The sequence below is a fragment of the Bos taurus genome, chromosome 4 (assembly GCF_002263795.3).
Source record: "Bos taurus isolate L1 Dominette 01449 registration number 42190680 breed Hereford chromosome 4, ARS-UCD2.0, whole genome shotgun sequence".
In the NCBI taxonomy this organism is placed as follows: domain Eukaryota; kingdom Metazoa; phylum Chordata; class Mammalia; order Artiodactyla; family Bovidae; genus Bos; species Bos taurus.
The window spans coordinates 32,780,713-32,793,976 of NC_037331.1; the positions used below are offsets into that span (position 1 = coordinate 32,780,713).

General features: G+C 39.0%; 1 protein-coding gene across 9 annotated transcripts in view; it reads right to left on the reverse strand.

Annotated features, from left to right (window-relative positions):
- Positions 1-13,264, reverse strand: part of LOC101902435 (phosphatidylcholine translocator ABCB4) — a 107,009-nt gene that overhangs the window by 48,886 nt on the left and 44,859 nt on the right. For all 9 annotated transcript variants that reach the window (XM_024991022.2, XM_059885824.1, XM_059885829.1 and 6 more), the window contains 3 exons: positions 5,085-5,198; positions 2,445-2,555; positions 2,104-2,229 (listed from right to left, as the gene is read on the reverse strand). In XM_024991022.2, the coding sequence (XP_024846790.1) occupies positions 2,104-2,229; positions 2,445-2,555; positions 5,085-5,198 (351 nt within the window). The remainder of the gene's footprint in view (positions 1-2,103; positions 2,230-2,444; positions 2,556-5,084; positions 5,199-13,264) is intronic.

A 13,264-nucleotide genomic window follows, 5' to 3' on the forward strand; every position in this document is an offset into this window, starting at 1 on the left:
TTGCTTACCATTATTAAGTCTGAATTAAAGTGTCCATTTGCCTACCTAGTCTACATATCACTTTGATGGCATTATGATGTTTTACTCTACATAATATATCAATACCATGATGTACTTCAGCATTTCCCACCTGCTGAGTATTTGGCTTCGTGCAAACATTGAAGGACAATCATAGTAGAAGGACAGAATTACCAGACTGAAGAGTATGTTTTATTTTTTCTTCTCCAGTAATTGCTTAACTCATACAAGGACTGGCACATGTTGGGTATTTATTATTTGCTGAATAAAGGCTGAACAAACTCTCTAAAAAGATTTTTAATAATTCACAGTGGGAGAAGGAATATATAAATATATATTTGCTTCACTGTAATTTACTGGCTTTTATCATATTAATCTGTCTTTTCTAATTAATAAGTGTATGATGTAGCTTATATGTAATTCATATATAAGTGAAATTGAGCATTTCTTGACTCTTTTTTACAAATCTACATTTATTCTCAAAAGATATGCATGTTCATAGCCTCTGATAGATTCATATTAATTTATAAAATAGTAATATAATAGTTTTACCATGTATCATAAATTTTTCATTCCAATTTCTTTCTTTCTTAAACTATAGCTTTACTGATTTTTATTGAAGAGAGGTTTAAGGGAAAATTGAATCAATCAGCTGTATCACTGGGCATTTTTTCCATTATTTCAGCAGTAAGCAAACTTAAATTACAATGTGAACAGTGAATATCTCTGAGTTCAGAATTTCTGAAGACTTTTTTTTCCTGCTGACATGTATTTTCTTTTAAAAATGCATTACTCCAATAGTAATTTTTTTAATGTTTTCAAATGCTTATCCTCAATGTAAGTATTTACTAGGTTCTTTTTGAAAAATGAAGAAAACTGTTTATACTTCAACCAACCTAGAGTTTGCTTTAGGAAATGAGAAGGGGTCCATGTTCCTACTTGGTATATCAGATTTTTCAAAGAAATTTTGTTAATTTTATTAAAGAAAGTAAATAATTCGCGTATCCTAGAATCTCTGTCCTGTATTAATGCCTTATTGTTTTTGTTTTTTTGTGTAACTTGTAAACTTCTGTTTTCATAATTATAGTACATTTCAATGTCAGGTAAACTCAATGTTCGCAAGTCAGTACAACTGAGGAAATTTGAATATTTACTGTGGCCCCCTATTGTATTAATGTTAAATTTACTGATTTTGATAATTGTTTTGTGATGAAATAAAAGCATGTTGTCTTCTCAGAAAATACATTCTGCTTTGCTACACGCCTGAAACGAACACACATTGTAAAACAACCTATAATCCAATAACATTATTTAAAAAAAGAAATTATATTCTAATGTACGTAAGGATCAAAGGGCATAACATCTTTAACTTATTCTCAAAGGTTCAGAAAAAAACTGGTATGTATGTTTGTGTTGGTCTTATACATACACACAAACATGCAGTAAGAAAGAGATGATAATAAGCAAGTAGGTCAAAATAAAAACAATGAATAAATCTGGGTGAAGAGTACATGTGAGTTCCTTACTTGCAACTTTTCGGTAAGTTTCAATTTATAATAAAAATTTTAAAAGATCAAAAAACTATACCCTAGGCCGTTACTGTTTCTCACGTCCCCAGTTTCATGGAGACTGTTCCACTTTCCCCTTCAGATATTCCAACACTGAAGAAAACTCAACTGTCTTTGATGAATTTAATTACTGCCCTAAGATTCCTTGTGACCCTGAACACAAGCTTATTGACAATTACTAATGTGGAACATTTTTAACCAAACTCAGTAAGTCATTGAAAATAATCCTCTCAGTGGTTTGGATGACTATTTTCCGGTGACATAGTAGACTATGAAAAGCTTAGTTGGAACAGAGGAGAGCACTGTCTAGCTTCTTTGAGTTTTATCATCTTGACTACTTTTGTCAAAATATCCCAAGGGTTTGAAGGTCTTATCCAGATGCATTGCAATTCCATAGCCGTTTTCCTTTTTTAACCAAAATTGGATTCACATGCAAATATGTTACCGAATAAAAAATTTCTAAGGGCTATTTGATACCCAGCTTCCCATTTTGAAGAGCGGGGTTCTTCCCACTTACACTCCCCACATCAGGGTCATACAGCCTCTGCACCAGCTGGACTACTGTGCTCTTCCCACAGCCGCTGTTCCCAACCAGGGCCACCGTCTGCCCGCTCTCTACCTTCAGGTTGAGGCCCTTCAAGATCTTTAAGGGAAGAGAGAAAAAGAGTGCACTTCACATCAAAAGCCTGAAAGAGAAGTAATCTGACTCAATTTTAAATTTGGAAAAATAGTATTAAATAAGGGACTATAACCCCCAAAGGAAAAGGCACATACATATCAAAATAATAGAGACTGTGGATTCCTAAAGATGATTAAACAATCTAAATTAGGAATCCCTATAAATATAACTTATAATACCTGGACATCAGGCCGAGCAGGATAAGAGAAATGAACATCTCTGAACTCCAAATTCCCTTTGATGTTGTCTGGTTTGTGTCCTCTCTCTGAAAAACTGTCAATTTTAGGATCCTAAACAAAACAAAATTCAATGGCTATTCCATCATAGGACAAACAATTGCATTTTTAAGGAATAGGCCTCAGCAATGCCAAAAACAGGACCCAGAAAAGCATAATTCCCTTCACGTGAGTCAGAACCCAAGTTGAAGACTGTGTATGTGTGTGTGTGTGTGTCTGTATGTTTATGTTTATGTGTTTAAGGAAGTATTCCTTCTCTGAAAATAGGTTTTTCTTAAAAAGTACATAAGGGACATATTCTTTTCATTTCATATGATATTTCACTTTAAGTTTCTAGCATATCCTCATAAATTTTCAAAATGTACATTCCTACAACTGTAATTACAAAATATACTATAATTGATATATCCAGGTTTTTCCAGTAGTCATGTATGGATGCGAGAATTGGACTGTGAAGAAAGCTGAGCACCGAAGAACTGATGCTTTTGAACCGTGGTGTTGGAGAAGACTCTTAAGAGTCCCTTGGACTGCAAGGAGATCCAACCAGTCCATTCTAAAGGAGATCAGTCCTGGGTGTTCTTTGGAGGGAATGATGCTAAAGCTGAAACTCCAGTACTTTGGCCACCTCATGCAAAGAGTTGACTCACTGGAAAAGACTCTGATGCTGGGAGGGATTGGGGGCAGGAGGAGAAGGGGACGACAGAGGATGAGATGGCTGGATGGCATCACCGACTCGATGGACGTGAGTTTGAGTGAACTCCGGGAGTTGGTGATGGACAGGGAGGCCTGGTGTGCTGCGATTCATGGGGTCGCAAAGAGTCGGACATGACTGAGCGACTTAACTGAACTGAACTGATATATCCAGGTATTTCAGCATTTAGTGAAAATTAGCTTATTCCTAAACAATAAGTGTGACGGACTGGGTTGAGAAGATTGAAAAATTGGTCAGGGACAACTTAGTTTGGAATGATGTAAATTTTCAATACATGCAGAAGCTGACCAATTTTCTCATGACTTAGATTAATGAAACAGCAATTGCTTGGACACACAATTACATTTCAGTTAGCTAGTTAGCATTTTCTTTGTGTAAATGCAGAGACCACCTTTAATGTGTCAAAATGATTTTCTTTATTTCACTTCAGTCAGGATAACTTATGCAATACAATTGATTCAAAATTATATCATATACAAAGTGATTTTTTTTCTTTTGAGGGAGAGGGCTGCTGCTAAGTCGCTTCAGTCGTGTCCAACTCTGTGTGACCCCATAGATGGCAGCCCACCAGGCTCTGCCATCCCTGGGATTCTCCAGGCAAGAACACTGGAGTGGGTTGCCATTTCCTTCTCCAATGCATGAAAGTGAAAAGTGAAACTGAAGTCGCTCAGTCGTGTCTGACTCTTAGTGACCCCATGGACTGCAGCCAACCAGGCCCCTCCGTCCATGGGATTTTCCAGGCAAGAGTACTGGAGTGGGGTGCCATTGCCTTCTCCAGAGGGAGAGGGCAACCCACAGCAAAACATACTATCAATTTTGTTCCCACCAACCATTTTTCCATCCACTCATCCTGTCTACAAAGCATAATGTTCTCAGTCTGGCTACAAAATCAAAGAGAAAAGGAGAAAAACTAGGAAGACAAACATCTTTGCTTTGAACTCTAGTAATAACACACTAGTTCAGATGCACTTTCCCAAATGAGATCAGTGCTGTTTGATTAAAGATAAGCATTCAGAAATATTTTTTCTTTAAAATAAAGTTTATTGGAAAGAGAATTCTTTAAAAAAAAAAAACAAACCTGTTCTCCTTTATAAGAGTTCTTAGCACATTCTGCCTTTTATTCCCCAATTGGCTAACTCAAAACTTAAAATTTATTAAACCCTAACTTAAGGCAGGAGAAGGCAATGGCACCCCACTCCAGTACTCTTGCCTGGAAAATCCCATGGGTGTAGGAGCCTGGTAGGCTGCAGTCCATGGGGTTGCACAGAGTCGGACACGACTGAGCGACTTCACTTTCACTTTTCACTTTCATGCATTGGAGGAGGAAATGGCAACCCACTCCAGTGTTCTTGCCTGGAGAATCCCAGGGACGGGGGAGCCTGGTGGGCTGCCGTCTATGGGGTCACGCAGAGTCAGACATGACTGAAGCTACTTAGCAGCAGCAGCAACTTAAGGCAGGCACAGTAGTAAGCACTCCTAACCTCATTTATTCCTCACTTGAAATCCCATTTCTATTCTTTATTATTATTTTGGTTTTGATTCTTTAATTTGGAACCAGTATGAATGTTACAAATAGTCAAGTCTAGGCTTAACCAAAAAAAGTTTCCTCATCATTTAGAGCTGGTTTTGATTACTGATCTTGGGATCCTGTGAGTTCTCAGACTCAGAATATAATGCAAATTATTAACCTTGAAAAAGAGGTATTTTTTTTCAAACTTTCACAAATATTCAAAAGAGGCATTTGGTTTTATTCATTAATAAGCAGAGGTTTTTCATGTCACTTAATTTTTACAGGACATTTAACATAAAGCCAGATCTAATTATCCAGGCCTTAAAAAAATTTTCAGCATTAAAAATAATAAATGACTCACGCTATCAATAATAGCAAAGATTGCATATGCTGCTCCTCTCGCATTGGCAAAAGCATCAATACAGGGAGCAGTCTGTCCAATGCTGAAGGCGCCGATCAGGATTGAGAAAAAGACCTGAGCAAGAGAACACAAGGGAAAGTCACATGTCCCATTCCAGTGTCCACTGTCATCTCAAACACATGTGTTTGGAACATAGGCCACCAAAGCGTCAAGATTAGGTCTATCCCTTGAAAATTTTTTTCAGCACAACAGCAAAATTTACAAGGTAACTACAGAATTTTGTTGCACAAATGAGTTTCTTTAACCTCAAAAATATTTTTTCATCTATCTTGTCAAACTATTGGTTGTTCTCCTGGGCTTAGACAAAATGACAATGATTTTTCAAAGATGTTGCCTTGATTCTGAAGCCATTGCCACCAGAGGAAAATATTTTCCATCAGTATTATTCAGTACTAAATTACTTTCTCTAACTATGCATGGAATTACATAGAATGTTCAAGATGCAACAAAGTAGATTTTGGCCCTATATAACTTTCCTTAAAAAGTGCCATGTTATATATATATACACACATTTTGATAAGATTTTTAACATTAAAAAGTAATAGTTCATGCATTATAAATCACATCTGTGTGCATTAATTAATAATTCCTCTACACAATTAGTCTGTACTATAGCACACAAACTTAACACATTTCCCTTCATCTTTTTTTCACTAGGAAAACAAATTGATACAGAAAAGTCAAGACTGTAGTTTCAGGAATCCAGGTTATTAGCATACATTAACTGAGAAAAACCTAAATGAAGAGAAATGACTCCTTTCATCTACTTATAGTTTGGCTTTTCTCAGAAGATGACAAATAACAGTAACACTTAACATACCAGAACTCAAATATCTATCTACTATCTGCAATACAGAGAAGGACCAGCAAGAGAGCAAAAAAAAAGTCCCTACCAGAAGCAATGCTAGAAAGTTAACACACTCGAGTTCTTGGTCTTTATGAAGAGGCCATCACTGGGCTCCCTGCATCATGGGAGTCACTCTGCTCCCCTATTTGGGAGAAGTCACTGTCTACACCCAACAAATGGGGAGCCCAGGCCAGAGAGGATGAATGCCAGAGTCATTCTCAATCTCCCCGCTTTGTAAAATTTAGCAAATGAGGACGTAAAGAGAGGCGGAGTGCTTCTAAGCTGACAAGGAGAGGGGACCAACATGAGAAAAAACAGACTCTGCAGCGATGAAACCTCATCCAGCCAAACAGCCCTCAACACTTCAATGGGGTCTGAAGGTACCACGCTAGAGAACGTTCTGAAATGATAAATTTCCATAATGCCCCTAAGTCATCATCAAGGGGTCAAACTGTTCCATGTCCTCTGTTTAGAAAGACAGGCAAGTGCAGGTTTTAAAACATGGCTAGTTGAATGGTTACGTATTGTCCTGACCACCACTGACATGGAAAGAAGGTCACAATATGTTGCTAGTTTATAAAAAAATTTACAAAAAGATATGCATAATGCAATTTAGATTTCAAGAGAAAAAAACCCATATACAGAAAATAATCTGTAAGATATACACCAAAAGTTATCATTAAGTGTATATGGATTTTAAAATCATAAGTAATTCTAAGTAATTTCTAATTTTTAAAAGTATTCTAATCTTTTGTATAACTAGTATGTATAATTTTTCTAATCAATAAATGAACTAATTTTCATTTTATAAAGGAAAAAAAACTAAAATCACTTTTCACCTTGTATTTCGATAGCCAATATGATACAAATTTAATGTTCTCTCATACTATGAGAGACATACTATGCCAATTGATATTTGTTCTTTCATAAATTCTTTCCATCTTTCTTTATATGCTCCATATGTTTCTAAATTGGTCTAACCATTTGTGATGCTCTGTGTATTCTAGAAGCCCAGCTCTGCCCACAGGACTGAGCAAAGATATGCCACAGTAAAAAGGTTACAACCATGGTTCATTCTTCAAAAAGGAGGAAAATGAAAGAAGAGGTAGATAGATAAGTAATATTTTTAGATTTGTCACAAATATTAAGAAAACAACTTATTGTAATTGCATTTCCAATAGTGTATTCTTTGGCTATATCTAGAGGGGATCCATACCAGAAGGCCAGTGCGTACAATGCATATATTAGCAGGAAGGCAATGCCCATAGAAATGTTTGCTGAAATAGCTTTTTTAATTTCAGTCTTTTTGGCATTTTCTAGATGTTTCTGACACCTACCAGAAAATGAAGAGGGAAATATAAAAAGAATCCATAATCTTAGCTATATTCCCCTCCTGGACAGCCAGAGGTTTAAGGGACAAAACCCATCAAACAAGTAACCGGTGGAGATACCCAGCTTCCCAGGAATTGAACCAATGCAGGGTCAGCCTGGACCAGAACCCATCTGAGCCTTTTCTCTACTGGCCTGGACCCATCTCCCTCGGTCCCCACCAGTCCCACCAGTGTTCCCATAGCTGATTCAGGACTGAACTCCCAACCCTGGGAGAACCTCACCATCAACCTTCATGGCCAGCATGACTTAGCAGAGCTGCGTCCCTGGGGAGACAGCTGGCACCCCACGCCCAGCGCTGAATCCCAGGTGGCCCGGCTGCAAGGTGCGGGCAGGGAGGTTTACATCAGCCCCAATGTGACACGGATTCCGGGGAAAAGGATGGACATGTTGTAATTACCTTCGCTTAGATGGCTTGCCTTTTGCAGCTAATGGAGTGGCACTGATTACACTCACATCCTGAGGTGTGTGGGCTATTGTGTGCAGGAAGCAGCAGTGAGAGAGAAAAAGGAAGAGGTTAGAGAACCAGGCACAGGTTGGCTGTCAAGAGGACTTAAGGAATAGAAAAACAGAAAATGAAAAAGAGGGGAGTGGGGAACCTTTGCTTTCAAGGCTGGAGAATTTCCAGAGAATTTCTCTTTCATAGAGTCAGGGGTATCAGGAGTCCTGCAGAATGGCAAAAGAAAATATTTTACATGGAGTCATACTTCAGTTATATTAGGGTATGTTATTATTTAAAGAATACTGGTTGGAGAGTTGAGTAGCCTTTATTAGGGGGTTTGTTCTGGCCCATACATTTTTGTCTATCAACTCCCCTTAGAGCAGAGGCACTCGACCTGGAATCCCTGGTTAAGGAATTTGACCAGGGAAAAACTTACACTTTTAACTTTGCTAACCCCTAACCAAAATTCAGCATTTCCTTCGATTATCAGTGCAGGCAACAAGCCTCTGTAGTGTCAACAGTAACTGTGACTGTGTTGCCAATAGCAATCCCAGATCACTTTCATATCATGTTCTACTTTTTACAGATTTCTGGAAACACATTTTACCCACAGACCTACTTCGAATTACAGTAGGTATTAGACCTATAGTTAGTTATTGATATTCAATGGGTTAAAAATAGAGGCATGGATTTCAGTTCCGTTCAGTCGCTCAGTTGTGTCCAACTCTTGGTGACCCCATGAACCACAGCATGCCAGGCCTCCCTGTCCATCACCAACTCCCAGAGTCCACCCAAACCCATGTCCATCAAGTCAGTGATGCCATCCAACCATCTCATCCTCTGTTGTCCCCTTCTCCTGCCCTCAATCTTTCCCAGGATCAGGGTCTTTTCCAATGAGTCAGCTCTTCACATCAGGTGGCCAAAGGATTGGAGTTTCAGCTTCAGCATTAGTCCTTCCAATGAACACCCAGGACTGATCTCCTTTAGGATGGACTGGTAGGATCTCCTTGCAGTCCAAGGGACTCTCAAGAGTCTTCTCCAACAGCATAATTAAAAAGCATCAATTCTTCAGCGCTCAGCTTTCTTTTCAGCTTGAACATCTGGAAGTTCACGGTTCACGTATTGCTGAAGCCTGGCTTGGAGAATTTTAAGCAATACTTTACTAGCGTGTGAGATGAGTGCAATTGTGCAGTAGTTTGAGCATTCTTTGGCATTGCCTTTCTTTGGATTGGAATGAAAACTGACCTATTCCAGTCCTGTGGCCACTGCTGAGTTTTCCACATTTGCTGGCATATTAAGTGCAGCACTTCCACAGCATCGTCTTTCAGGATTTGAACTAGCTCACTGGAATTCCATCACCTCCACTAGCTTTGTTCATAGTGATGTTTGCTAAGGCCCACTTGACTTCTCATTCCAGGATGTCTGGCTCTAGGTGAGTGATCACACCATCGTGATTATCTGGGTCGTGAAGATCTTTTTTGTACAGTTCTTCTGTGTATTCTTGCTACCTTTTCTTAGTATCTTCTGCTTCTGTCAGGTCGCTACCATTTCTGTCCTTTATTGAGCCCATCTTTGCATAAAATGTTCCCTTTGTATCTCTGATTTTCTTGAAGAGATCTCTAGTCTTTCCCATTCTGTCGTTTTCCTCTATTTCTTTGCACTGATCACTGAGTAAGGCTTTCTTACCTCTCCTTGCTATTCTTTGGAACTCTGCATTCAAATGCATTTATCTTTCCTTTTATCCTTTGCTTTTCACTTCCCTTCTTTTCACAGCTATTTGTAAGGCCTCCCCAGACAGCCATTTTGCTTTTTTGCATTTCTTTTTCTTGGGGATGGTCTTTATTACTGTCTCTTGTACAATGTCACAAACCTCCGTCCATAGTTCATCAGGCATTCTGTCTATCAGATCTAGTCCCTTAAATCTATTTCTCACTTCCACTGTATAGTCACAAGGGATTTGATTTAGGTCATACGTGAATGATCTAGTGGTTTTCTCCACTTTCTTCAATTTCAATCTGAATTTAGCAATAAGGAGTTCATGATCTGAGCCACAGTCAGCTCCTGGTCTTGTTTTTGCTGACTGTATAGAGCTTCTCCATCTTTGGCCGCAAAGAATACATAGGGTAAGGAACCACAAATTAGGAAAGCCTAATACAGCCTTAAATAAGAATTTTAAAAATAAGAACACTCTTAAAAACAAACAAACAAAAAATTCACACAAGATATGCAGGAAGAAGGAAGAACTCAACGACAGTAGAGAGTTCATACTTTCAGGCCAGAGACTAACTAAAGGGGAAGAAGGCTATCTTGAACTTGAAATCAGCTGGGATACTAAGAAAATCCAATGGAAAGATCTGCAAGATAAACAATAATAGTAACTAAGGATCCAATTTCAGTGGACCTTATGTCAAAGGTCATGTATTAATATTATGCTTACAGGTAATTGGCCCACCTTAGCAGATAGGGAAGATGGACGAGTTCAGAAGCAAGCAAAATAGGTACCTGTTGATATGAAGTTATTTTTCTCAGAAAGCTAATTCTATCCTGACAGCTAAATAAGCTGATGTACAGAAATCCTATGTCCCCAAATTCCTGCATATTATACTTTTTATTTTTGGCTGCACTGGTGGGCCTGCGGGATCTTCGTTCTTTGACCAGGGATCAAACGCATGCCATCTGCAGTGGAAACAGAGTGGTAACCACTGGACTATCAGGGAAGATCCCTTGTATACTATAGAAAGAAGAGCTGCAAATACGGCTGCGATGTAAAGATTACAGTCACAATCTTCAATTCAAATATTCCATTTCATTGACAGGTTATGAACAGGCCCTGGAAAATGAGGTCAACTAGTCACAGAGTAAGCAAAGAAAGGGAATGTCTACATTTTACAGGTCTCAGATTACGGTGACTTAAGTTCACATCTCTTGTGGCAGCAAGTTTCTACATTGTGAATCTTAGCTGTACAGTGATACGAAGACACACGCAATCCTGATTCAATCAATCAATTTAGAGAATGTCTTTGGGCTGAAACAATCATTGCGCCACAGGGCATCCTGTCTTCCACTATTTAAAATGTTCACATAACCCTAAAAGTGTAATCAGAATGAATCTGGTTTCTTAAATAGAAATCAAAAATGAATATCTTAGTTTTGGTCCCAAGCCTACTGAGTTACACACTGTTTAAAACGTAAGTTTGGTGCTCAGGTTCTGGTACGGTTTCCCAAGTATCAAGGCTGGATAAGAGTGTTAAACATGCTAGCAGTCACTCCGAACTGCAGTTCAAAGGCTCAGTAGACCTGCCCCCTGAGATATCTGTTTAATCCTTCAATCCTGACACCTGGCAGATGTGATGCACTGAGTAGATTAAGTACTTTGCTCTTTGCACTACAGTGAAGAAAGACAGGTGTAATCTTTGCCTGCAGACTTTTCCAGACAAGTAGATCTTTCTTCCCCGACAAGTATGAATAAATGGAGGCTTCTCTGGTGGCTCAGATGGTAAAGAGTCTGCCTGCAATGAGGCAGACCTGAGTTCAATCCCAGGGTTGGGAAAATCCCCTGGAAAAGGAAATGGCAACACACTCCAGGATCCTTGCCTGGGGATGGACTCTGTTTGAGGCCTGAGCAAAACAAAGATATAAAAACAGGATTTAGAAGGTGATTGTTCTGTGGTGTTTTGATACTCAATACCAGTTTTTTACAGAATAAATATTAACCCATCTCTGCTGGGCAGCACCTTGCTGTGTAGGGCCTACTCCCAAGGCTTCTTAAGAGAGCTGGTCAGCTGGAGTTTCGGATTCTTTGGTCTCCCAGGTCAACCTTTTGTATTTTGGTAAATGCTAGTTATATAAATACATTCCCCCCTATATTGAAGGGGTTTAGAATACACTTGTCATGTTAATCTTTCCTGCTTTTAATTTGAAAATAAGAAAATAAAGTTTCTGTATCACTGGGGTAACTTCTATTAATATAACCCCTTATGATTATATAGAGGAAGTGACACATAGATTCAAGGGATTAGATCTAATAGACAGTGCCTGAAGAACTATGGATGGAGGTTCCTAGCATTGTACAGGAGGCGGTGACAAAAACCATCCCCAAGAAAAAGAAATGCAACAAGGCAAAATGGTCGTCTGAGGAGGCCTTAAAGAAGAGAAGCTACAGGCAAAGGAGAAAGGGAAAGATACATTCATCTGAATGCAGAGTTCCAAAGAACACCAAGGAGAGATAAGAAAGCCTTATTAAGTGAACATTGCAAAGAAACAGAGGAAAACAACAGAATGGGAAAGACTAGAGATCTCTTCAGGAAAATCAGAGATACCAAGGGAACATTTCATGCAAAGATGGGCACAATAAAGGACAGAAATGGGATGGACCTAGCAGAAGATATTGTAGGTGGCAGGAATACACAGAAGAAGAACTATACAAGAAAGATGTTCATGACCCAGATAACCACGATGGTGTGATCACTCACCTAGAGTCAGACATCTTGCAATGTGAAGTCAAGTGGGCCTTAGGAAGTATTGCTACAAACAAAGCTAGGGGAAGTGATGGAATTCCAGCTGAGATATTTCAAACCCTAAAAGATGACGCTGTGAAAGTGCTGTATTCAATACAGAAGCAAATTTGGAAAAGTCAGCAGTGGCTACAGGACTGGAAAAGGTCAGTTTTCATTCCAATCCCAAAGAAGGGCAATGCCAAAGAATGCTCAAGCTACCATACAGTTGCGCTCATTTCACATGTTAGCAAGGTAATGCTCAAATCCTTCAAGCTAGGCTACAACATTACATGAACCGAGAACTTTCAGATGTACACGCTGGACTTAGAAAAGGCAGATGAACCAGAGATCAAATTGCCAACATCCACTGAATCACAGAAAAAGCAAGAGAATTTCAGAAAAACATCTGCTTCATTGACTATGCTAAAGGCTTTGACTGTGTGCATCACAACAACTGTGGAAAATTCTGAAAGAGATGGGAATACCAGACCACCTGACCTGCCTCCTGAGAAACCTGTATGCAGGAAGAAGCAACAGCTAGAACCAGACATGGAACAATAGGCTGGCTCCAAATTGGGAAAGGAGTACTTCAAGGCTGTATACTGTACCCTGCTTGTTTAACTTATATGCAGAGTACATTATGTGAAATGCCAGGCTAGATGAATCACAGGCTGGAATCAAGACTGCCAGGGGAAATATCCATAACTTCAGATATGTAGATGACACCACCCTAATGGCAGAAAGCGAAGAGGAACTAAAGAGTCTCTTGATGAAGGTGAAAGAGGAGAGCGAAAAAGCTGGCTTAAAACGCAACATTTTCAAAAAACTAATCTCATGGCATCTGGTCCCATCACTTCATGGCAAATAGATGGGGAAACAATGGAAATAGCGACAGACTTTATTTTCTTGGGCTCCAGAATCACTGTGGACAGTGACTGCAGCCATG